We start from the raw sequence: 26,889 nt of genomic DNA, 5'->3' as shown, positions 1-26,889 counted from the left end.
GGCAGCGGGGCGGTGGTAACACACGCGGCCTCGGGATCCTGCGGGCGCGCCGGTGCTGAGTGATAAGGGGCAGCTGGGATAATGATGTTGTGTGTTGGGGAGCCGAGATAACTCGAGGACTTCGAGCCTCATATAATACAGGAATTTTTCACTTTGGCAGCTTCGTAAACAAGATATCAAGAAGCCCTTGTTTAAATTAAAGCCATAAAAACAGCCGAGGTAGAGGCATGGAAATGGGAAAGACTGAGCCCTCGGCTAAAGCCTTGCAAGGAGCAGAGACCCGCTGGCAGCTCAGCGCCTGGGAGCTCCGGTGAGGGCACCTCGAAGGTCAGCTGCCGTGACCGGGAAAAGTCATGCTCCCGAGGGAAGCCGGGTCCCGCAAAACTGGACCAGGCCCGGGGCCGCGCGAGCCAGGGAAGGTGGCCTGTCTGCCGCCAGCCACTGGTGCCACCAGGGCAGAGGGCTGGTAGTCGCAGGGAGGTTTCATTCGGTCCAAATAGAGTCCAAACTTAGACTTCTGTATGAAATGTCCCAATTTCTAAATGTTGGCAACTTGTTTGAGTCATTCACAATCACAGCACTGGCTACACAGAACTTCTCACTCAGCCAGTGGGCTGCGGGCGTCTGACCTCCAGTGAAAGACTCTGCTGTGCATGAGGAGTTCCACCGTCTAGGGGATAAAGCTAAATGCCGCTGAGAAGAGGGAAGTTACGGGATGGGCGTAAGGATGGCGCAGAACGGAGCAGGAGGAGCGATCCCTGCTCCTGGCTCCAGCCGCAGGAGGCCTCTGGCCACGACAGCCAGAGCCAGGCAGGTTTGGGCTCTAACAGAAAAGGGCTCTTCCCTGACAGCTGGGGATTAAGGAAGACTCCTGGTCCTGCCAAGAAAAATGTCCTGGTGGGGGCTTCAGAAACTCTAGGGAGATGCAAATACTGAATCAGGAAGCCTTCAGTCTTACTGAGGGGAGTACATTCAGTGATACTGAAGGGGAGAGCTTCAGCCCAGAGCATCTGGCCTTCAGCAAGTTGCACAGCATTCAAAGTCGGGTTTCAGGAATGTCAGGGCTGCTCTCTCTTGAGAGAGAGATAGAGAGAGAGAGCAGGTCAGAGCAATCCCAAGAGCTTCTGCTTCGGACTGCTTGGAAACGGACAGTTCATAAATTAGATCTTTAATCATTTAATAACCTGCAGGGATAGTTTATGAGGGTGTCGGTACTGATGGCAGAGTACACAAGTTACATTTACTTTGTTTCTTTAAAAACCTACCCAGGCTAAGTAAAAATGCTGAGGTTATCCCTTGAACCCACCAGAACAAAGCAATGTGAGTCCTGGCACCTGGTCTGACCTCTGCTCACCCAAGAGAAAGCCTGACAAGAGGCCCTCCTGACTCCGCCAAGAAGGGAACCAGCCCAGGAGCCAGAGGCACAGCACGGAACATTCCAGGACAGCTGGGACCCAGTATTCCAGGGTCGAATGGAGGCAACAAAGGTGAACTGGCTCTGCATGGAGTCCCAGCTCCGCAGCTTATCTCTGTGACCACAGGACCCTCGCTGTTCGGGAGCCTCAAAGCCTGCTTACTGGGAGCTACTGTAAGGCCCCCAGCGGTTGATAGTGAAAACCTATAAGCCATTAGTAGCTGTAATAACTGCGCTGGGACAAAGAACGGCCAGCCCAGTCCCCTCCCCTCCCTCAGTTACTGTCACTTAGTCCTCACAAAAACCTGGAAAAGAGAAAGCAGACCTTCCGAAGGATGAAGAAGGCCAAGGATGATCATAGAGGTGCGCCAATGGCTGAAGTCACTCGGCCACGAAACACCTCGAGCAGGTGGGGCTGCCTCTCCTGGCAGGACGACACGGGGCTCTTGTCCCCACAGTAAGGATGGGGGTGGCGATCAACTTTTCCTTTGCTTCTGCCTCTGCTTCTGTTCAGCGAATGCCTTGCCTTCAACCCAGTTTTCACCCAGGAGCTGGAGACCACAATCTGGTGACAGGGCCCCGGTAAGGGATACTCTGTCCCAAACGTGCCCACGGCCACCCTGCACTACTACCACGCTGGCAGTCTCCGGCTCTCTATATCACCATGGCACTTGGCAGGTGCTGGTCAAAAAACATCGGAGGGGCCAGGCTGGGGGGCCACAGTGAGCAGGGGGGCCACCAAGGAGTGCCCTGGAGAGGCCCTCAGAGCTCCAAAAGGAAAGGCCCTGCTGACAAATTGCCACAGGGAGTCCACCCCCCAAATGAGCTATTTCTAGCAGGCAGGAGCTGGTGGCGCAGTGGAGAACATGGGCTTCCGGACCAGGCAGCCTGGGCCCCAGTTTGTCAGTCCTGTCACTTACTGGCCACTGACAAGCATTATGAACTTGGGCAGACGAGTGGGCCTCGGTGTCTGCATCCTCATCTTTAAGAATGACAGTGATAACAGCTCTCCCAACTCACAGGTACTGGGGATCGAATGGAATCCTGCTGGCTAAGTGTGTCCACAGGCCCAGCATGGCATCCAACAAAGAGGGCCTGTGCTCTGTGAGAGGCAAGGGTGTAGGCAGGGTCCGCTGAGACGTTAGTGCAGCCCTGGTCCACCTGGTCTGTGGCCACATGGAGCCCACAGTGAGAGACCCGTGCTGGCAGCGAGACCCTCCAGCACAAGGGTGCGCAGGGCAGGGCAAGAGCACGGCAGTGCTGCCCCAGTGGGACACCAACCTAGGGCACAACCCACTGCTGGGCATGTGGCCTGGACTCCGTACCCAGGACTTGCCACTCAGGGACTGAGCCATCCACAGGAAGAGAGGGGATCCAGGACTACCTGGCAGTACCAGGAAGGGGACTAGAAATCTAACTGTAAAGCACCTGGGCACATGGTACTCCAAATCCAGATCAAGCAAGAGATGAACCCTATGGGGAAAGCTGGGATGGAGCCCCTTTGGGTAAGGCCCGACCATAGACACCTGTCATCTCCCACCCTCAGGCCTAACGCAAATTTAGCTCGCAGAGAATTCTGAGCATACACTCTGTGTCAGGTATACCTCCTTCAGTCTCTTATAGGTTGGTTTTGGGACTACCACTTCCAGGTGCCCCTCTAAGCTGGGACCCTGCGTCACCATCATCTCTATGGCCTCCACAGCCCCCAGGAAACCCACCAATAATCACACTGGTTGCATCAGACAGGCTCTCACCCTGCTCCAGGTTCTGTGCCCTGTTGGAGCCAGCCTGCTGTGGGTTCTGGTGGGACCGGGCACTTGGCTTTGCCTACTCAGCAGAAGAGCCCTCGGACAGGGCCTGGCCTAGACACCAAGAGTGATCACTAAATCATATTTTACTGCCTCTGTCCTACAGCTGGTGGCCTCCCTAATGGCTGTCATCAAGCTGATTTTTTTACAATCCCTTTCCTAAAGTTTATCAGAATGGCTACAGTAGCAAAGACAAGGGCCAGGACCCACAGATGGCTAAGGTTTTGGGACACTTAAGGCATAGTCTCAGCCCACCCATCTTCCAGATGGGAGGACTGAAGCCCCGGAGTACTGCAATTTGCCCAAGGCCAGCAGCTAAGTGCCAGGACGGTGGTGGGAGCCAGGTCTGCTCCATGGAGACCTTTCTGCAGAGCATCGGGGAATGCTAGGAACAGATGAGGGGGGAAGAGGGAAGGGCTGGGAGGGAGTCTCACCTGTTTCATTTCCTGTGGGGTGTACAGCATGGTCCGGATGATCATCACACGGTCCAGAAGGTCAAGGGGGATGCCATGAGGAGAGGTGATGTCCTCAGTACCCCTGCAAGGGCCAGAATGATCACATCACCCAGGGCTCTCTGAGACCAGAAACTGGAGACTGGAGACATGGCTGAGGTACTCACCATGACAAGGTAGGCAATTCACATCCTCAGTCGACCTATGACCACAGAGTCAACCAACTAACATTCAGGTGGCATCAAAAGCTACTTCGTTGTAGCAAGTATCAATACAACAGGAAATTGGGGAAAGAGAAAAAAAGGCCACCTAAAATCCTATTTAAAATACTCATATAGGGGGTGCCTGTGTGGCTCAGTGGGTTAAGTCTCTGTCTTCCACTCAGGTCATGATCTCAGGGTCCTGGGATCGAACCCCACATCGGGCTCTCTGCTCAGCAGGGAGCCTGCTTCCTCCTCTCTCTCTGCCTACTTGTGATCTCTGTCGAATAAATAAATAAAATCTTAAAAAAAAATAAATAAAATAGTCTTATAGATATTTACCAAATTTTCATAGATACCTTTTTTAAAAAAAAAAGATTTTATTTATTTATTTGACAGCAGAGATCACAAGTAGGCAGAGAGGCAGGCAGAGAGAGAGGAGGAAGCAGGCTCCCCACTGAGCAGAGAGCCCGATGCGGGGCTCGATCCCAGGACCCTGGGATCATGACCTGAGCTGAAGACAAGGCTTTAACCCACTGAGCCAGCCAGGTGCCCCTCATAGAGATACCTTTATAAGTCACATTAAGTGTGTAGTTTTTGGGTTTTTGTTTTGCTTTTGTCCATGTTGCTTCAGTCTTAATAACCCATCAAGGAGGCACCTGGATAGCTCAGTCAGCTAAGTTGTCTGCCTTGGGCTCAGGCTGTGATCCCAGGGTCCTGGGATCGAGCCCCATATCCCCACATCGGACTGCCTGCTCCCTAGGGAGTCTGCTTCTCCCCTCTGCCTCTGCCCCTCCTGACCACTCATGCATGCACATGCTCTCTCTCATTATCTCTCAAATAAAATCTTAAAAATAAATAAATAAATAACCTATCGAGTATTTTCCTTAACCCAAACCGTTGGGCATTTAGGTAGTTTCCAACTGTTGCCATTATTAATGATGTTTGATAAATAATTTCATGCATACAGCCATGAACATTTCCTCAGCAACTCTGAGTGCCTGCTGTAATCCTGAATATGTCTGAAAGAATCTCCACGGCTACACGAGTAATCTGATCTCAGTGCACTGTAGCCAGCACCGGGTATGCTAATTCTTAAATATTTTGCTGCTTTAATGGTTTAGAAAAAGAAAGGGTGACACTTTGTTTGAATTTACATTTCCTTGACTACTAATGAATCATTTCAATGTTTCCCTTATATCCATTATTTTTTTTCTTTTTGGGAACTGTCTAATCATGTCCTTTGTGCCTGTTTTTCTCTCAAATCCTTAGCCAAGTCATAGGAAGGGTAGCCCAGGAGGGAGCCCTTCCAACCTAAGAGGCCACGAGACACCAGCTACCCAAGAGGACATGTGCCGAGCAGAGCTGGCGGCACATGAGGCCAGCTCCAGCCGCTGTGTCTGAAGCCCAATGCACTAGGCGCCCCTGCCCCAGCCTCCGGGAGTCATGGCAGCAGCCACTCCATGTCAGCACTGACTCTAGCATTCCTGAACTTATCCCGGACTGCACAGTCTACCATCGTAACTCATCAGTAGAACACAGAACAAGGCAGGTCATTTGGGTTTAGTTGTTAATATTATCAGAATATTCAGTTTCAGATATAAGCGAGCTTTCAAGAAATAGAACTTCAGTAAAGAAATCTAGCTGTTGAAATTCTAGCCAGTCAGTTGGAAGTGTAAATGTATACTGACTATCGCAGGCCTAAAACGCTTGGAGGCACACTACAAGAGCGTGTTAAGTGAAAGAAGCCCATCATAAAAGGGCAGATGTTGTAGGATTCCTTTGGGGGAATAGGGAGAAAAAGCAAATTCATAGGCACAGAGTACAGTGAAGGTTACTGAGGACTTGGGAATGGGGAAGCCTGGACTCACTGCTTAATGGGCACAGTGTTTGCAGAGACGGGAACGTCTTCAAGACAGGTGTATACTTAAAAAGAACTCAAACTGCAAATTCCGTTACAGAAATTTTCCCAAAATAAAAACAATTCAAAGAAAGAATAAAAACGCTTAAAATAAAAACATTTAGTGAGTAATTGTTACATCTAACATGAAAAAACAATTAAGACCTTTAAAAATAAACAGGGAAATAGACTAGTAGCAAATATAAACTTCGGAGAAAACAAATCTCACCCATCAAAAGATATTTCCAAAATAACAAGGAAGATTATAAAGATTAAATTCTATCATGACTCAACTCTCAGTGTTTGGGATGCTTATGATCTTCACATTCAACTTCGTATTCAAAATAACCTTTGAAAACAACAATTGATTTTCAGGTATCTAATTCTGTTTAGGTGGCAAGTTTGGTTTTTTTAAGTTCTACTTGGGATTTCTCTTGAGAATTCTTTAAAAGATCTCAACTTTGACATGTTAAATATCGCAAACTCTGTAACACTCATGGTCAATCATCTTCGATTCAGTTGTAATAACAAAGACAAAAAGTCTGAAGGGAAAAAGGTTGAGGGCGTCTGGATGGCTCAGTGGGTTAAGGGTCTGCCCGTAGCTCAGGTCATGATCCTGGGGTCCTGGGGGCCTGGGATCAAGTCTCACATCACGCTCCCTGCTCAGCAGGGAGTCTGCTTCCCCCTCTCCCTCTCTCCCTCTCAAATAAATAAATAAAATCTTAAAAAAAAAAAAAAAAGAAAAGAAAATTCTTAAAAAGAAGAAGAAGAAGAAAAGGTTAGAAGAAAAATGAAGTACGTCTAATCAAATGTCAAAATTCCTCATGGGGGCTTGAACCACGGCAGTCGAGGGGAGCAGCAGCAAACCACCAGCACCACAGAGCAGTCCCTGGGTCTCCACGAGGTCAGCCTGGATGAGTGAACTTATGTGAAGATGAGAAGCAACACAGAGCTTGGAGACAGATTATATGCTTCTCATCAACATTTAAATGTGGTATTAAGAGATGTGGGAGAGACTGTGACTACCACAGAAATTAATGAGGACACACACGAGAGACAGGTGAATCCACAAACTGGAATACTGCGATGCTCTTCGTGCAGGCAGCTGGTGTTGCACAAGCTGCCCATCCACCGAGAGCCGGCTGGGACAAAGAATTTACCGTGCAAGGGACACAGGAGAGTTTGTAATGACTGCCTCCTTCAGTACAGAAGACACTCAAAAGAGAAAACTGCATAAATTTGGATATTAAGAACCAAGGATTCTTATACTCCTGAAATGAGCTGATTTGCAGATAACCTACAAATTATTTTTTTTCTTTTTTTTCTTTATTTGAATGTTTTTTTTTATTTTTTATAAACATATAATGTATTTTTATCCCCAGGGGTACAGGCCTGTGAATCGCCAGGTTTACACACTTCACAGCACTCAGCATAGCACATACCTTCCCCAATGTCCATAACCCCACCCCCCTCTCCCAACCCTACTCCCCCCAGCAACCCTCAGTTTGTTTTGTGAGATTAAGAGTCACTTATGGTTTGTCTCCCTCCCAATCCCAACTTGTTTCATTTACTCTTCTCCTACCCCCTTAACCCCCCACGTTGCATCTCCACTTCCTCATATCAGGGAGATCATATGATACTTGTCTTTCTCCGACTGACTTATTTCGCTAAGCATGATACCCTCTAGTTCCATCCACGTCATCGCAAATTATTTTTTTTTTTTAAAGATTTTTTTTTTATTAGAAAGAGGGAGAGAGAGTGCACGAAGAGAGCGCACAAGCAGGGGGAGCAGCAGAGGGAGAGGGAAAAGCAGACTCTCCACTGAGCAGGGAGCCTGATGGGGGGCTCGATCCCAGGACCCTGGGTTCATGACCCAAGCCGAAAGACGCTCAACGAACTGAGCCACCCAGGTGCCTTAACCTGCAAATTCTTAAGCTAAAGGGCATCTTTATTTTTCTCCAACCTTTCCAATAAAGTCATTCACCAAGACTCTTTTTCTGGAGCTGATCTGCTCCAGTTTTTTTTTTTTTTTTTCCCCAGATAATTTCTGATTTTCTTCTTTAAATTTAATTTGATATTCGCTTTTTTATGCAAGGAAAAAAACAAGAAAAAGAAAAAATTCTCATGGTTTTGAATCCACAAAACTAAAAATTTAAGCAAAAAGTTCCACTTAAAGAGTGCCAAGCAGGGCACTGAACTAAGTTGGTTCAGCCTCTGCCTTCGGCTCAGGTCATGATCCCAGGGTCCTGGGATTCAGCCCCGTATCGGGCTCTCTGCTCAGTGAGAGGCTGCTTCTCCCTCTCCCTCTGCCTGCCTCTCTGCCTACTTATGCTCTCTCTCTGTCAAATAAATAAGAAAAGTCTTTGGGGGAAAAAAAAAAAAAGAGCGCCAAGCATTCTTCAGGAATTAAAGCTGATACATTTGTCCAAGCTCTGAATATTAGGTACAAAGTTTCTTTTAGGAGACATATTAGTAAAAAATGGTTTCTGGGATTCTTTTCTGCAAAAGTCCCACAAAAGGGTCTGTCACATCACTTGCTAAGTGGGCGAGGGAACGGAAGCGCCTCTCTCCCAGTGCTGCCTGCGTGGGTGGTGAGCCCAGAAGGAGCTCTCGGTGCAGAGCCCTCACTGCCTGATGAGGCTGCCGTAATTGTCATATCACCAATAATAAACTGTAATAATTACATTTTGGTTAAAACTGCAGATTCGTTCTTGTACCCAGAGGCTCCTTTCCAGCTCTGGTGTCAGCCCAACAGGCCATCTGACAATTGCTCAGACTGCGTTAATGCTATGCCTCTTCCATAGATGCAGTTTTGTGCTGCGATGTCACAGGCTTAATTCTCCTGGGACTCCAACATGGCCTGTCTGCAGAACAAGGTCACCGCACATCTAGAAATGTATCCTACAGCTACACCTACAGGTGCAAAGGGTTGACTCCTCTGTGAATGCCTTTATCTTACGACTACAACTCAGGGCTCACCCGCTGACGCTGCGGACATTGTAGACCAATTAATTTTGTAGGGGCTGCTCCTGTGCACTGTCCAGGATATTCAGCGGCCTCTCTGGCCTCAACCCACCAGAAGCAGCAACATCCACAGTTGTGACAAGTCAGAATGTCGCCAGCGGAGAATCACTGCCTGACTGCTGCTTTACATGACCCTGCGGCTGCAGGGACACAGACACCACAAAGCTTTTCTGATGAAAGGAGACACAGCAGACCCGGGCAGGGAGCTTCTAGAAGGAAACCATTTGCTTTTCTGAGGAGGCTGTCAGGGAGATTCAGTGACGAACAAGTGGTCCCGAGACAGCCAGACATCTACATGCAAAGGAGTGAAGCTGGACACACCTCTTATACTACACACAAAACTGACACAAATGATCACTAACCTAAATGTAAGGGCTAAAACTACAGAACTCTTAGAGGAGATCACAGATCTAAGTATCCGTGACCTTAGAAGGTTTCTCAGATATGAGACCAAAACACACAAACATCCAAAGAAATAACAGAAAAACTGGACTGCATCAAAACTTAAAGGCACTATCAAGAAACTGAAAAAACCACCCACAGGATGGGAGGATATATTTGCAAATCATACATCTACTACAGGTCTAGTATCCAGAATACACAAAGAATTCGCTAATAAAAAGACAACCCGAATAACAAAAAATGAATGGGCAAATGATAGTAACAGACAATTCTCCCAAGAAGATATGCTAATGGCTGAAAATACATGAAAAGATGCTCAAACTCAACAGCCAGATGCCAGTCAAAACTACAGTGGATCACCACATCACACGGCTTGGAAGGCCAGACTGTAAAAGACCGTACTAAGTGTTGTCTAGGATGCGGAGAAACCGAACCCCTCAGACACTGCTGGCAAGAACAGTGCAGCTACTGTGGAAAACAGTCTGGCTGTTCCTTGAGAGGTTAAAAGGAGTTCCCATCTAACCCAATAATTCTAATGATAGGTATGTCCCCAAGAAAAATTAAAACCGAAGTCTACATAAAAAGTTGTACACAGATGTTCAGGCAAGAGTATTCATAACAGCCACAGAGTGAAACAACCCAATCACCCAATGTCCATCAACTAACAAAATGGTCAATGTGCGACTAAAAGTTCCATTTTGGAATACTACGTAGCCTTAAAAACCCACAAAGGCTGACACGGGTTACGGCACGGACAGACCTTGAAAACACTATGCTCCATGAAAGAAGCCAGGCACCAAAGAGCACAGGGTGTGCGGTGCTGTTCATACGAACTGTCCGGAGAAGGCAAATGCATAAACTAGATGAATGGTTGCTGGGGGCCGTGGGGAGGGAGCATGGGGGAAATCAGCTGGGGGTGAGGCGTGGCAGCAGGATCACTGTTGGTGGGTGAAGGATTTCTTTCTGGGGTGACAAAAATGTTCTAAAATGGATAGTGGTGATGTCTGGACAACTTTGTGACTAAACAAAAAAACCCCTGAACTGTACACTTTAGATGGGTGAATCATACTGTATGTGACTTCTATGTCCATTAAGCTGTTTTCTTCAAATGTATCATCTTTTGCCTCAGGAACACACTGAGTGGAGACCATACTGTTTCTTAAGTTTTGCTCTTTGGTGCAACACCGTGACTTACGGAGAGAAACTCCTGCAAAGACTCCTTAACCCCGGGAGCTATTCCCCACAAGAGAAGAAGACCTCCCAAGTCTGGGGAGCTGGGACCAAGGCCGGGCTCTCATTTAATGGCTGAGGATCCTGGCACAGAAGGGCCTTCTTAGGGCGGCAAGGGAGGGCGCCCAGGGGTGCCCAGGAGGAGCCTGAGGCCTCAAGGTGCTCCTGCAGGAATGGCTCCCCCCTCCTGTGCACAAGGAGACAAGACCTAGAGGAAGAGGGGGCAGTTTGCACTTTCACAGCCATTCCCTGATGGTGGCGCCAGCGACCTGCACCAGCTCAACTCCCCTCCACCCCCCACACCATCAAGAAACAGTGCAGGAGAACAGGGGCGGCAGGAGCTTTGGAGCCAGCCGAACCTCAGACTTGGGGCCCTTTCACGTCACCTCCTGTGTGACCTTATTTCCACCTCCCTGGAAATAAGGTCACCTGCCTACAGAATCGTCAGGATGCTTGAGATTGCAGGGGGTAACCTATGTAGAGTGCTGTGCACCGTTTTAGGCACAGAGGAAGCCCTCAGTTACAGGCAGCTCCCTCCCTCCTCTTCCCTTTCCTTTCGAGCTCTGAAGGTCAGACATAGTTTTGAAGGGCAAGGAAGGTCAACAGTTCCCTCCAGAAATAAAGTCTATCGGGAAGCAAGTCAGTGTTGCCCAAACTGTGCCAATATTCCAGAAATGTCATCACTTCACATCTTGTTGGAAGCATTGGCTCTGAAGTCCAACACCCTAGATTCAAATCCCAGCCTTACTGCTGAGCTGTATGACCTTGGCCAAGTCCCCCATCATGGTGGAGCCTCGGTATCCTCATCTGAACAGTGAGAACACCGGTGCCTTCCTCAGTAAGTTGAAGTGTGACCAGCAGTGTGCACAGAAGGTGCAAAGAATGGGGTGCCTGGGTGGCTCAGTGGGTTAAAGCCTCTGCCTTCGGCTCAGGTCATGATCCCAGGGTCCTGGGATCAAGCCCCGCATCAGCCTCTCTGCTCAGCAGGGAGCTAGATCCCCCCTCCCCCTTCATCTGCCTGCTATTCTGCCTGCTTGTGATCTCTGTCAAATTAAAAAAAAAAAAAGGTGCAAAGAAGGAACAACTCAGTATATGCTGGCTCTTATTTCTACTGTTGCTAACTGCACATCATTCTCAGCACTACAACAGAATCCCTACCAGCCCCAGGGTTTTGCACCAAAACCCTCATCTAGAGCAGACGCCCCTATTCTGGTTGCTTCAGCAGAGCTGCAGAAAGCGCCACTCTGAGCACCTTCCTCCCACTAGGGTGACTGCAGTCTGGCAGCCGTGGGCAGCCAGAGCCCCCAGCAGCCCTCAGTGAACTCTGTCTGGGGACGCTGGGGCCAGTTTCCCAGGTTTCAGGCTGACCAGAGCTCCATCCCCACTGAGCATGTCCTGAGTTCAGAACTACCTTCCTGGGACTTTGTCCTGGGTGGGACGGGTCTGAGAGAAGGTACTCTGAGTCCTAAGAGTCTGCTCCTGTCAGAAGATGCCAGGCTCCATGGGCATCTGCTGGGCTGGGGGATCTGCTGTGAGACAGAGGAGCCTGTTAGCAGACCTCCCCAGCAGGGGGCGCCATCGGCCCAGGCTGAGCCTTTCATCAACTTCAGACTGAAGCGGGGCCTGACCAAAGCAAGCACAAGTCCAGCAAAGCTACAGGGTCTATGCGACAGGGGTGCCAGGCTCGCGAGGAGCCAGGCCACAAACCAGGATTCCAGAGGCTGCCCAGGCAGCCAGCTCCTCTCACCAACGGCTGGCCTGGCCCTGGAACAAGCTGCCTTCTCCCCAAGAACGCAGAAAACACCTGGGATGATGGTCTTGTCAAGACACCAATACAGGAATTCAGAGTGACTACAAGCTGCTTCCACATGAACTTGAACCATGTAAGCAAATCCTAATTCTGTGCCAGAGCGATCACCTGAGAGGTGAGCTGCCCCTGAGCCAGCAGCACAGTTCTGGAACAATCAACGGAGACAAAGCCCTGTCAAGAGCCAGCTAAAGTCCTGGATACGACCCACCATCATTCAGAGGCCTGTCTAGGTGAATCAGCAATTTGGGTTCCTAACTTGGTCTGACTCCAGCTCTGTGCTGATACCCATGCGCCTTGGGGTCTCTTTCTAGATTCCTACCACCCCTACTGCCAGGAGCGCCCAGTGTAGAACAGGGCTCTGTTCTACACTGCTCCCTGGCAGGCTTGAAAAGGGCTTCTCGCCACCCCGCTTCATGCCCCAGCACTGTCGGGACCAGGCCCCAGCATTCAAACAGGAGCACAAAAAATCAGAAGAGCGAGAAAACTACCAAGGACGGGGCCCTTGAGAGCTCGGAAGATGGTGTGTTGTCTGGGGCTCACCTGCTTGTTTGCAGAGTACTAAGGAGAAAAAGAATCTCCAGAAAGTCCTCTGACCTTGAGCATCATGCAGGCATGTGCCTTCCAGGCCTCAACATCTATCCTTCCCAAAGGCAGGCTTAAGGGGGGGTACTGGTGGGGGAAGGGGCAGGCACCAGTGTGGCTCCAGGAAGGTCTGGGACAGAGAGAAAATCCTGGTTTTGTTATTGCTTTCATTATCAGAAGGCTCCAGGTCCTCAGCCGATCTTTATGATCAGGAGTTATTCTGCCATTCTGTTTCTTCATCTAAAACACAAAGCCACGAATACTTACCCCCGAGAGCTAGTATGAGGATAGAAATTCACATACGTAAGGTCACTCTAGGCCAGCCTGTTGACCTTGCCTTTGCTCATTCCAACGGAATGACCAAATCACACCACACTGTAACCCCAGAAACCATGCAGGAGGCCCTCATATTTAGTTAACAGGTTACTGTTGCCTTTGGTGGCCATGATGGAACGTGGCTGATGCATGAACTGCCTGTGAAGACAAGCCACTTTGGCGGGTTGCTCTCAGAATTAACATGATCTCCCTTCACCTCCATCTTGACTCATGACATTATGGGTTGAAAGTGATCCCAGAGGAAAACATGAATCCAGATGGAAGGCGGAAAAGCCCCACAGCCAGCAGGGAGCCACCCTACCTGATGACACAGTTGCCTCGGTTGGATGCAAAGATGACGATGGGGGCAATAGAAGATTCCAGGGCCCGGTGCAGGTAGGTGAAGCACTCGATGTCCAGCATGTGGACCTCATCAACAAAGAGTACGCCTGGAACCAGCTCGGCGATGCCCTGATCAATGTACTTATTCACCACCTTGTTGATCTCCCCTCGAAGTTTGTCTAGGAGACAGTAAGAAGACACAGGCAAGGTCAGGTGGGGAAGCAGTCACCTCTTCTCCTCTTCCCCCAGCCCAATCTGATCCAAAGCCAAGTGGGGGGCCCACTTTAACTGCTAACTATATGACCCCAGGCAGGTTACATCCCCACTTCAGTGTCATGATCTGAAAATGAGAATAGTCACCCCGGAGAAGTCACAGAACTGGCAGCCTCCCTTGCCAACAGGTTGTTAAGCCCGCAAATGGCTTTTACAGTTTTGCGTGTCTTCGCAGAGGTGTGCGTCCCCTGGTCACTCTCCACTTTGCCTTATTACTCACACCCGCCCACCCAGGGCCCTGCCACATCCCAGAGACACAGAAGTTGGGGAGCCCTGCGTGAAATGAGTTTTCATATGTAAATTGTCCTATTCTGCACTCAGCAAATGACTCTTTTGGCCCTGTAGGACAAAGCTTAGGTTAATTAACTTTCAATCAAGTGCCTAGATGGAGGAATGAGGTGCGCACAGAATCCCTTCCAGAAAGAAGCCTGTGAGGAATGCAGGTTTTGAGGAAAGGTCCAACCTCAGAGCTCTAGGGGGATGGTTGTCTCAAGAGTTACATGAGGTCAGCTAAGGTCACCTTTCTCGTTCTCCGAGCGGGCCCCTGCACTTCCACGAGAGGGAGCTGCTCAGAAACACAGAGCACAAAGACCTGCTGCTGCATCTCCCACCGAAGCCAGGAGGCTGGGATGCACAAAAGAGGTCATGGTGGAAACACAGAAACTGCTCTTGGCAACTCTACTAGAAAGGTCTCAGATCACGCCACTGCCTCACACGGAACAGACAACAGAGGCTTTAATGTCTCACATTTTAAAGTGACAGAGCTATAGGTGGGGCTTCGAAAAAAGACAGATGTTGCAGTTGGGAAGAGAAGCAGGGTACACTCAAGGTCCACAAGGAAGCAGCAACATTCCTGCCAGGCTCTGGGAGGTGCCCAGGCAGCCGAGCCGGACAGGCTGCCAGCGGCCTTGCAGCTGCAGGGTGAGGGGACCTGGGACGGAGGCCATGGGGCCTGCTGTGCTTGGGAGTGCCTGGCAGGAGCCATCCTGCACAGCCGGAGTGACACCATCCCCGTTTCCAGGACCTCAAAGGGACCAGAGATTGCCACGGCCTCCATCTTCAAAGAAGAGAGCGAGGATACTGAATGCACTCAAGAGGGTGTGCCAGCATCCGGGCCAGAGGGCATACGCTATGCTCTACTGAGAGCAGCCTATAGCAGCCGCAGACAGCAAGGGGGAACTCAGGCTCCGAATGACAAGGAAGAAAGAACCGGTCCCAGGCATTTCCTCAGGTCCGGAAAAGCCTTACACAGTACATCAGAATCCAGGGCCCTAGGTTCTGGTTTTTGCTCACAGGCCTTGCTATTTCTCTTACCCGTGATTTCTGTCTTCTTCGGCTTCATTAGCTGGCCCATCATAGACAGGATGTCTTGTCCCCCCTGCAAAATAGAAGACTCACAGAGTCAGTCCTGCTTTCTGAGGCAGCTACAGAAGTTTCACTGCCACCATCACCACACTGCTTCCCAATGTCAACCGGACACGGGCTCCTGGGTGTGGAGGCCCCAGACAACCTCACGGCAAAGCGTGAGGAGCTTCTAAACACACAGGAATTTTTAAGAGGCTTCCCTTGGCCTGCAAGAAGGAGCACAATTTCTTCATGGGAAGTCCCAGCTCTATGAGGCCTGCCCCAATCTCCTTCTCCAGCCCGTATCCTTTTCAGATCCCGAATTCCCTGATTAGCACACAGGACCATACCCTTCTCTCAACACCCCTGCTCTTGTACGATTCAGTGCTTCTGCATTCAAGTCCGCCTGCCAGGAAGCACGGTCTCTCTTCTGGGAAGCTCCAGTCACCCATCAGAGCTCAGGTCAAACGCCCTCATGGGGCATCCAACGCCTACCCTCTGCCGATGCTCTGGTTCCCAAGGGGACGAATGGACTGTTGCGGGAAGCAACTCATCTGTGTGCCCACGCTTCCCCTCTCTAGACTCGACTGCACAGTCACTTTCGGTGAGTCCTGGCCTAGAGCTGCGTGGTCGGGAAGCTGACCCTGCAGGACAGCCGGCTGCTAACACGCTCACCACCCACCTCGCCCTCCCACCAGCCCCTCCCAGTGTGGGCCACAAGAAGAGGGGCTGTTCTGTCACCTGCCTAGCATTTTGGCAGTGCATTCTGGCCAGGCCCGGGGACAGAGGTGGAGGTGCTCACTGCTCAGCTGTGAATGTAGTGAGTGTTTCCTGAGAACCTGCAACATGTGATGCCACAGGGTAGAACCATTAGGCCCGCTTCACAGAGGAGGAGACTCAAAACCAGAGCGCCCTAAATCACACAAAACCCAGGAAGACCAAGCGACTAAACGGCCGAGCTCACTAGCGTCGGAGGGACACAATCCCTGAATTCCAACTCTTGGTCAAACACTCTAACCAAGGTGAAGGCTCCTGGGAAGCTGGCTTGGGGACAGCAGTTCCACACACGGAGGGACCGGTTGTCTCCAAAATGATTCTTCAGCAATCCTCTGGCCAGGGCTCTAAGCGGCAAAACACCCAGGAATCAACTTTTCGGTTAGAAAGCCTATTCCCAGCTAGTGCAGAGATGGACTCTTTAAGGATGAAGAGGAAATCACACTGAAGGACTAGCAGCAGAGGAGAGCTGCAGTTTTACAATCATACATCTCGCAGAGACGTCATAGTCATACTGTACTTGCCCCACATTCTACTAGTCAAGGCATAAGGACCCATCCAGTTGGCATGAGGAGCAGGCACAACTCCTGCTCTAAGCTAAGACACTGAAGATTTGCTAAGCAGGGGGAAAGACACAGCTTTGTCAGGCTTTCAGAAATCCTGCAAAGGGCTCAGAGAACACTCCTGCCCTCCCCCATTAACACCCAGAGAATCCCAGGCACGAGCCCGCTTGCTGGAGGGAAGCCACGGAAGAAGCTGGCTAGTGCAGGGCCAGAGGCTTGGCTGGGTAAGAAACAATACACATGAAATCATCTGTGACTAGAGCATTTGAATTGGAACAAAGGAGTCCCTCGTAGCTCATGTCGATGTTAATTGCTGAACATTACAGATAGAAAAGGACCGTCTGCCCTAAGAAACGGCAGCAAGACTGACAATTCATTCCCAGAGCTTCCGCGCGCGCACAAAAGGGCTCGTGCACCAGGTCACGCCGGCCTCAAAGCGGTACCTGCGGCCGTGCGTTGGCCACATCCAAGTCGTGCAAGGTCACATCCTGGATGATTTCTTTCTTCTTGTGCACATCCCCCTTTGGCAAGGGGACATACTCTTCAGCTTCAAGGTCGAATTCGGTGGCGTAGGTATCACACCTGCCCTGCCTCTGCAGAAAGAAAGAAACCTGAGTGCCCGGTGAGCGGTGGCTGCCAAGTCCCCAAATGGCAAAGCGCTAAGTGAGATAAAAGTCTCCGTTCCCAGCCACGGGCCTGACAGCCTACTTGACAAACTCCAAGTGCACCCCACGCCCCGGCTGCCAAGAGAAGGAAGCTATCTGCTCATCACTGGGTTCCAAAAACCCAGTTGAAAAACACCCGATACTTTCCCCAAGAATCTTTTCCCCCACTCTCTTTCTTTTAACTGTATGCAATTCCTGATAAAGGGCAAATCCAGTAGATTAACTGGAGACGGAGGGAGCCGTTCAGACTCTTTTGTAGGTGGGTGATTTATCGTATGATATGAAGTATTATGCTCATCCATTAAACAGTGAGGAACACTGTACAGGACACTGAAAATCAGATATAAAAAGAATGCCAACTAATGCAGCATTCCTTTCCACATGCATATATCTTGAGAAGAAAATACCAAAGAGATAAAAGGAAGATTAAACACACTGCACACTTCAATTTGAAAATGACTACAGTTGTTCTGCTTTCTCAGCCGGTACTCCCCCTCTAAACAGGCTTTAGTATTTTTCGAACAGACTGTCTGTTTTAATCATGAGAAGGTTAAAGAATGAAGATAAAGGGAAAGCAAACTTTATTCAACATGGAGGGGCAACTGCTGACCTTCCCTCAGCACCCCCACCAGACGCCAGCCCCTCCCCGCACCCCATACCCCCTGAAGACGGCACCCCCACCCCCCCACCCCCCATCACCTAGGCCTCCTCATGCGAACCAGGAGTGACGTTACCTTCACGGCCCCGCTGTTGGCTTCAATATAGATCACATCTCCAGCCTCTACCCTTTCTTTCTGCAAACTTTCAAAAATGCTGGGGTCCAGCTTAAAAGAAAAAAAACAAAACAAACCCAAATACATTTAACTCAGGGAACTGTAATACATACAGTATCTACTTCTGACATGCTGTAAGGCCCCTCTCCATAAGAGACTTGAGGTAGCTGATGACTATGGACAAAGTGTATCTGTGCAGGGGTGGGGTACATGTGTGCATCTGTGGATATGTGCGTGTGTGTGTATGTATGAGACAACTGGCTTTGGGGATGTGTGTCCTAGAGACAGCAGGAGAGTGAGTGCACACAAGGGGAACACGAGGAGAGACCCGTTATCCTCCTTCCTCTTACTCCTGAGGTTGCAAACTGACAAATATGGCTCTGATTGCTTTCAGGTGAGGTCCGCACTGTCTGGGTGATCACAGGCCCTATGACCCCTTTTGAGATTGTGCTCCCTACTTCAGCTCCTCTCCTCCTCACCTCGGGTGGGGGTAGAACTTCCCGCATGTGAAGCACCTACTGGAACCTGCTTGCTCTTCGTGGCTGGCACTTGGTGGTTCTCTGATTTTGGACAAGGCTCTCTGAGCCTCAGTTTCCTCATGTGTACAACAGCACCCAGGTGTAAACATCCAGAGGGAAACACAAAGCAAACCTTCTGATCCAAATCTCTGTCTGCTCCCCAGGGCCTGCCTGCTTACACCTCCAGGAAAGGAGGGAAGCATATTTTGACCACAGCTTTTCTTCTGGTTGTCCAAATTCAGGCTACCCTTCATGTTCAATATTCTAAAACAGCATCTTTTGTCAGGACTCAGGATTTGAACATAAGTTTCCATTAAACTTCAAGGAGAGCTGTTTTTCTCAAACTTTATTTTTATAATGTGAAAAAGACTAGGGCTTTGTCTCAAACAAAATTAAAGAGTAAAAACTCAGGACTCAGTGAAAGAAGCCAGACACAAAAGAACACATGCTGTATGATTCCGTTGATACTGAAATGTTCAGAAAAGACAAATACATACAAACAGAAAGTGATCAGTGGTTGCAGGGCATGTGGGTGGGAATGGGTGCTACTGTCACCAGGCAGGAGGTTTCTTTCGGGGTGATGAAAATGTTCTAAAATTGAAAAAAAAAAAAATAAATAAAATAAAATTGGACCGTGGTGCTACCTGTACCATTATGTAAATAGACTAAAATTCCTAGAGTTGTATGCTCCAGATGGGTGAATTTCATTTAAAATTAAAACTCAGTAAAGCTGTTAGAGACAGCAATCACAAGAATAAACCTGGGGCTCTATGTCATTGGCAGGGTAGGGCCCGGCAGCCTCCTAGAGCATGAGAACAGCGCTTGGTAAGCCCCTATTGCAGGGCCTGGCACGAGCGAGGCGCACAATAATGATGGCAAGTATGATCATTCTCCTTTGCAATTCAATACCTACACCAAGGATCTGAGCTCCGTTTGTCCAAATACCTTGTACATACACTCAAAGTAGCTAGAAGTACTCATTTGGGAAGAAAGAAAAATTTGTTTTCTCCCTTAGGTTATCTTCTTGAAGAAAGTGTGCAAAGCAGCCCGGTGGGGAGCTGGAATGTAAACTGCATGCCTTACTTCAGCTCTCCTACACTGGGGAGTATTCCTTTTTTTTTCCTCAAGCATTTTAATATCGGTTAATTTCCCAAATGAATTGACTGAAGATGTAATTACTGGAGAAGCGGCAGATCCTACCAAGAAATCTAATTAATACAGAATGGGAGAGATGAGGGGGAGGTTTAAAAGAGATATTTGCAGAGGCAAGCTCCTGAGATGGAAACCCTGTTAGGAAAAAGAAAAATGACCCTCTGAAGAAGTGACATTTTTATGATCTCCATAAAGCAGTGACCAAGAAACCACCTTAAAGAATCAAAGAACCATAAAATCCATAAAAAAACATAAAAAAAGGAGAGTGAAGATGGAGAAATTATATGGTCAATCTACCATAGTTCGCAGAGGGGCAAACGGAGGTCCAGAGAGCTCGACTGACTCCCAAAGGTCCCCCAGCAAGTTGGAGGGTGGACAGCAGAACGGCTGAGACTCGGACAGTCCGCTCTGCCACTTAAGCAGCTGTGCAAGCCTAGGATAAGCGCTTAACCTCCTGATGAGGCCTCGGTTCTCCCTTCATCTGGAACATGAGGGAAATTACACACACGGCACACGTACATGTAGAAAGCTAGACATGACAGCAGACGAAATATCTGTTAAAGCACTTAGCCTGGGCCTGGCACACCCAGCAAATAAGAGCTGAGATGCTATTATAATTATTATGATATTGTTTATTATAAATAAGGCAAAGCCTAGGGGTGTCTGGGTGGCTCAGTGGGTTGAGCCTCTGCCTTCGGCTCGGGTCATGATCTCAGGGTTCTGGGATCAAGCCCCACATCGGGCTCTCTGCTCAACAGGAAGTCTGCATCCCCCTCTCTCTCTGCCTGCCTCTCTGCCTACTTGTGATCTCTGTCCGTCAAATAAATAAGTAAAATCTTTTTAAAAATAAATAAATAGATATATAAGGCAAAGCCTACAATCCCAATTGTGGTGTTTCTCTAACTGAAGGCTCTCACAATAACATCAAGAGTTACCACTTCTCAGATAACTAGGCGCTACCCCAAAGCTACAACTTCTATATCCTTCTAAGAACTCTACAAGATAGGCAATCATTATCCCCATTTAATGGATAAAGAAACTACTGCTCAGAGATTAAGTCGCTTGCCAAAAGCCACACTGGTGTCAGCAGCACAGCCTGGTCTCCCTTTCAGACTTTGCCACACACTCCAAACCACACTCCTCCCCTCACTGGGCACCCCTATACCCAAGGCTGACAGGACAAGTGTCTGAGGAGGGTGATGGAGGGTTTCCCACACCGCCACCACTATGGCTTCTCCACAAAGCCCTGGCTGAGCAGAGTCAACTGAGGCCACTAAAGTTTCTAGGCCCTGACACATAAAAGGTACTGCAGTCAGAATTCTGTGTTTGGTCCCTTGGGATGTCCATCCAGCATCTGTTCTAACTCTTACCAGATGACTCAATGCTGCTTCTTTCTGTGAGCATGAACATTAATCTGCAGGTTCAGAGACAGGGCCAGGGCCTTTGACACATGGTCAGATTATGGAATACAGGATGGCAAAAGGCAGACACGACTAGCCACACAACTCACGTTTTAACTTACTGCGTCCTAGGATTTAACTTACTGCGTCCTAGGACTCAATGAGAAAAGTAAGAGCTATCCTGACTGGGTCTTCTTGTGTACTCACCCTGTTCTAGGTAGTGCTTAATACACGTAACATTCCCAAACAGCCCTCTGACGTATGATCACCCAGACCATACAGAGAAAAGTGAGACACAGAGAGGTTACATCACTTGAACAAGGCCACACACAGATACTCACTTTCAACTGTTTGGTTCCTTTGGCTGTTTTAAGTCCTATGATCACATGGCTAATGGTTTTGCCATACCCTCCCATGGGGTTCTCTGTCTCACATGGAGTCAGCTCTGTGACTTCGCCTTCATAAACCTCCTTGGTCTCCTTTATCCGCAGCCCTGGAAGAGATGGCAGGTGAGCCCTGGTGAAGCACAATTCTCTCTCACATATTCACATTCTCTCTCCTTACTCAATAGCCTTTTTAGCCACAAAACTTCCGTGTCACCAAGACCGACAACTCAGCCTTACTAATGCCCACTCAAGGGTATCACTCTGGGTAGAAAAACACTGCAGACATAAACGTAACCTGGAGGAGTTCTTCAGAATGTGGAAAAAATTGTATTTCAACTTTCCAAAAGGATTTTCTAGGTTCAAATCTAGAACTACAGAGACAAGCTAGCATTCTCAAAGTTGTTTCTGACACTGGCTACACCTCCACGGGGATGAAATTCAGCTTTCATCTCTAACCCAGTCTCTGAACCCAAACCCTTCTACTCCACTAGAGCAGCAGCCTCCTATGCCCTCATTTCCTGCCAATTTTGACTCTTGAAAAAAATTTAAAACCAATGGAATAACTACCCACATCCTTGTGACACAATCAGGCCTAAGCTAGGTATAATTAGAGGTCCGTGCCAACAGCGAGTGATATGTGACCTGCCTGGTACCCCAGGCCTTTGGCTGACCCTCAGGGCACACCCAAAGAAAGACCCAGTTTGTCATTCCATATTTGCAATGGGTTGGCTGTTTTACAAGTTTTCCAAGGCCACAATTTCCAAAGCAAACCCTCAATAATAAAGCACAATTTTCAGATTAGAATATTAACAGTGAAGGCAAATGTCTCTCCTTGTTCTAAACATCAAGCACATTAGCTGTTAGATAAATGTTGTCAGACAAACTAAGAACTATTAGCAAATTGATTTTTTTTTATTTTTTTAATTTATTTGTCAGGGGGAGAGAGAGAGAGGGAGAGCATGCACAAGCAGGCAGAGAGGCAGGCAGAGGTGGAGAGAGAAGCAGGCTCCCTGCTGAGCAAGGAGCCCCATGTAGGACTTGATCCCAGGATCCTGGGATCATGACCTGAGCCAAAGGCAGTGGCTTAACTGACTAAGCAACCCAGGAGTTGCAGCAAATTAATTTTTAGAACAAGATCTCAGTGCCTTTTTATTAAATGTTTTCACTGCCTGAAGTACTTCCCTCCTTTTTGGCTTTGCCAACTCCCCAGTTCAAATACCTACTCCTTTATTTATTTATTTATTTTTTAATTTGACAGACAGAGAAAACACAAGCAGGGGGAGCAGCAGGCAGAGGGAGAGGGAGAAGCAGTGGGGCTTGATCCCATGACCCCAGAATCATGACCTGAGCTGAAGGCAGACACTTAAAAGACTGTTCCATCCAGGCACCCCCACATACCTACTCCTTCTAGAAAGCCTGCCTGACACACCTTCTTCCTTACCCTCCAGATGACTCCCATGGCAACCTGTGCCTCCTACCCAGCACTCATACATGGGACTGCTGGCACTCAGGAAACCCAACTCTCCCTCTGCTAGACTGTCAACAACAGCCACACACATAAGTGAATGAATGGAGGAAGTTACTTGAGGGGGTGTGAGGTGTCACCAGGCAGAACATCTAGTACCCAAGAAATATGTCTACAGATACTTCCGCACATTCTCTGTAATGAGCTCTCTAAGGAGGTTGCCAGGTGATGCAACAGCCCGGGTCCACCATAATACCCCCAACCCTAAAACCGAGGTCTAGTCTGGATCAAACCTTTCTGACTCCTCCAAAGTAAACACAGGCATGTCCCTGCTCACTGGTGCAGGGGGACAGGGAGGAGTGACTGAAGGGGGCACAAGAAGCTTCTGGAGTGCTTTTCTAAGGAGCTTCTCAAGTTCTAATGTGTCTCTTGATCTCAGTGCTGGTTACATGAGTGTGTTGACTTTATGAAAACTCATTGAGCTAAACATCTATGACTGTGGTTTTTTGTGTGTGTGTGTGTACACACCCATACGTATATATTACGCTTTAATAATATGCTAAAATAACAAAAAGAAGATTGGGTTTGTCTAACAAAGCAATGATAATTAACAGTAAGTAAAGGTTTCCTTACAACAAGTAAACAACTGTATACCACTGAACACCGCATCTCTGAAAACACATGTGCACATACAAGCTCTCCCAAATTCCCAAAGTCTCGGTGTCAAGAGACACAAAATGCTTTTCTCCAAAACCACATAAGTATTACAGGTAAGTAAGCCAATAAATCTGTTTTCCAAGGATTCTACACCAAAAGAAAATCATTCTTTTTTTAAAAATATTTTTATTTATTTATTTGACAGCGAGAGAGAGCAGAAGCAGGCAGAGCAGCAGGCAGAGGGAGAGGGAGAAGCAGGCTTCCCACTGAGCAGGGAGCCCAAGACGCAGGGCTCGATCCCAGGACCCTGGGATCATGACCTAAGCCGAAGGCAGAGGCTTAACCACACTGAGCCACCCAGGCGCCCCAAGAAAATCATTTTCAATCACTGTACTTGCCATCAATCCAGAGGCAAGGAGGGAAACATCCTTGAGTCAAACTAGTTGAAGATGCATCCAGAAGGAGTCCCTACATTTAGGGAAAGCTGCAGGTCACACCAGGAGGAGCACACTATAAACTTCTAACTGTGGCGGCCTGCGTAAGTGGCCTTCCCACCCGGTCTACAGAGGGCACACGTGTCACTGCCTCATTTCATCCTACACTGGAATCGTGAGGACGAGAGGAGGGGCCAGGACATCCCAACCCAGCCCTGTGAAACAACCAGAGTCAGCACTCCAATGTCCTTTTACAGATTTGACAGAGGGAGGTCAGCTCTAAGAGATGGGGTCAAGGGTCCTTTCCTTCCTCACAGTAGACCCCAGACTAGAGTCCAAGTCTATGGCTCTGATACCAGCTTCTTCCCACCACGCCACACCACACCACACCAGAGGGCCCCAGTGGCTGACAACCTTTCCCACAGCACTTGGCTCTGTCCTTTCCCCTTCAGGTAACATGTGCCTACTGATCTCAGGAGTCCCTTTCTGCCAGCCCCTGGGTGTGAGCCTAGTTTCCATCTAATTTATGCTTTGCCCAAAGGAAAAAACAGAAATGTAAGGGAAACCCATAGTTAAAAAGATATAAAGACACATATCAACCAAATAAGGGTCTATCATACAGACCCTTATTTGTATCCTGATTCAAATAATAATTCAAAAAATTTTCAAAAAAGAAAAAACACACTAACACGGGACAACTGGAAATCTGAACACTAAGTAGTTAATTGATGACATCAAGGAATATATTGTTCATTTTTTCTAGGCATGACAGTGGTACAGTGGGGTTTTCTTTAAGTCCTCATTTTGTAGAGATGCATGTGGAAATATTTATGGATGAAAAAGTAGGTCTGCAATTAACTTCAAAGGACCTGGAAGGGGAATGATGGGGGCTATAGATCAATCAAGATTAAGTATGAGCTGAAGCCTGGTGATGGGACCAGGAGGGAAGGTCATCACTTGACTCCTTTTTGTACATTTGAAACTTGCCAAACTAAAAGAAAAAAAGAAAAAAGCAATGAAATACTGTTCTACAACCTACAGTTAAAAGCTAACCATGTGAGCTTATGAGGATGTAGAAGAGCAGGAAGATTTCCACTGCAAATAGAGGTGTAAACTGATACAAATACTTTAGACACAACATGGTATCATCTCCTAAAGTTGAAAACATGGATACCTTATATTCCTGGAACTCCTGGAACATATATACCCTTAAGGTATATACACACCAGGTATGGGCGTGCTACGTGCAACAATCCTGATTAATCTCACACACCGTCCCACAGACCACCTAGTACCCAAGTATTTTGGAAAAGTTATTTTATGGAAAAGAAGCCAAGCACAGAATATATACTCCTATACCTCCTGTTTACATATATGAGGCTCAGAAACAGGCATGACTACTATAATGTTAGAAGCAAGACAGTCATTAATTTGGAAAAGGAAGGACGGAGACTAGGGGTGGACAGAAAGGGTACTTGGGGTATTGGCAATTCTCTTTCTTGAATGGGTGCTGACTGCAGGGGTTTTCAGTTTATGATAATTCACTGAGCTATACACTTATGATCCATGTACTTTTTTGTTATGTACACACAAAATGACCAAGTCACTTTAAAAAAGAAAAATTTAAGTAATACTAGTCAGACCTGGCAAAGGAGGAACACTGATGGCTTGCATTTAGAAAACAGTATTCTACAGCTCAGCTGGAGTCTACATCATCGTTCTCTCACCCTCCAGCATGACGACAGGCCTCTACAATTCTTCAGGCCCTGGCTGGACTCAGACCATTTGCCTCTGAATCTCAGGGGTTGGGACTGCCATCATCATTCATTTCAAGCTGTGATTCTAGTGTCCAGCCACAGCTGCAAATCACTCATTTTAGGAGTAAAGAACTCCATCCTACGCACAATGTAGGGCCGTAAACTGCTTCTGATGACAGGAGGCCCAGATACGGTTCAGGTGTGCTCACCACCAAGCCACCTCTGTTCTGATATGGAAACAGCCCAATGGCACAAAGAAACACGGCCAACGGTGTCAGACGCTTTCAATCACTTCCCACTTTTAAACGTGCTTGTTATCTTATTACTGGGTCGGTTACCTTCTTTCCCCAGAAACCCAACCAGGACAAAGGCTCTGAGATGTTAAAGTTAAGGAGACGTTCTGCTCTACCTTCATTCAATCTGATAGCCTACAAATGGAAGTTTTGGAATGGCCCCAAAAGAGAGGCTGTGTTTCATTCCTGCCTTTCCAAATTCTTCGTTCCTAAACATCAAGACAAAAATTTTCGAAACCTACATGAATGTATCAGAAGACTGTGACATACTCGGAAAATTCTATACTTTTAAAATGAACTTTGATTTTTTTTTTAAATCAAAACTTTTATATCCCACAGAGATAAATGCCTTCCAAAGGAATGCTCCCTCTATTTCCTGTTAATGACCATGACATGAAATTCCTTGAGTGGGGAAGAAAGGCATTCCCATCTCTCACTAGTCCCCGTATTTGTTTAGAAGTCGCTGTGTGCTGACAAGCAGGCAGGGGATGTGGTTGACGGACAATGAAAGCGGCTGTTAGCCAGGGCAGGGGCCGAGCTGGCGCTATCTCTGGCAACGGCAACACAAATGACACAGGTTTCATCTGCTGGTTCAGGTTTCTAAATCCCTGACAGGGACCTTCATCACGTCAAGGAAACAGCACAGACTCCTTGCTTTTTATTTCTGGTCAGCTTACCGCTTCCTCCCCACCCCTCTGCCAACTTCACAGGAATTCAAAGGCAGAGGAAAATGGGCAGGGTTCCTTTTTGAAGATAGTCAATGGCCTGCCTTTTTATTCTGTGGCAGGATCAAGAAATTCTCTTTACCTCACTGCCATCAAAAGAACTGCACTGCCGCCTCCCCTCAAAAATGGCGGATCACAAAGCAGATGCCCGGGAAATGTACCTCTATTTTTTCCAACTTAAAAGCATTAAAGTTACTTTTAAGTGACCTAAACACATGCACTTATGTAAAA

General features: G+C 48.1%; 1 protein-coding gene across 1 annotated transcript in view; it reads right to left on the bottom strand.

Annotated features, from left to right (window-relative positions):
- Positions 1-26,889, bottom strand: part of RUVBL1 (RuvB like AAA ATPase 1) — a 43,598-nt gene that overhangs the window by 2,128 nt on the left and 14,581 nt on the right. Inside the window, exons 4-9 of the mRNA XM_032842805.1 lie at positions 21,283-21,434; positions 17,833-17,922; positions 16,877-17,026; positions 15,067-15,130; positions 13,460-13,658; positions 3,657-3,759 (exon numbers count right to left, since the gene is read on the bottom strand). Coding sequence (XP_032698696.1) covers positions 3,657-3,759; positions 13,460-13,658; positions 15,067-15,130; positions 16,877-17,026; positions 17,833-17,922; positions 21,283-21,434 — 758 coding nt within the window. The remainder of the gene's footprint in view (positions 1-3,656; positions 3,760-13,459; positions 13,659-15,066; positions 15,131-16,876; positions 17,027-17,832; positions 17,923-21,282; positions 21,435-26,889) is intronic.

Source organism: Lontra canadensis, unplaced genomic scaffold (genome assembly GCF_010015895.1).
Source record: "Lontra canadensis isolate GAN:19392208 unplaced genomic scaffold, GSC_riverotter_1.0 scaffold133, whole genome shotgun sequence".
NCBI lineage: Eukaryota > Metazoa > Chordata > Mammalia > Carnivora > Mustelidae > Lontra > Lontra canadensis.
This window is presented reverse-complemented; position numbering and strand designations above follow the sequence as displayed.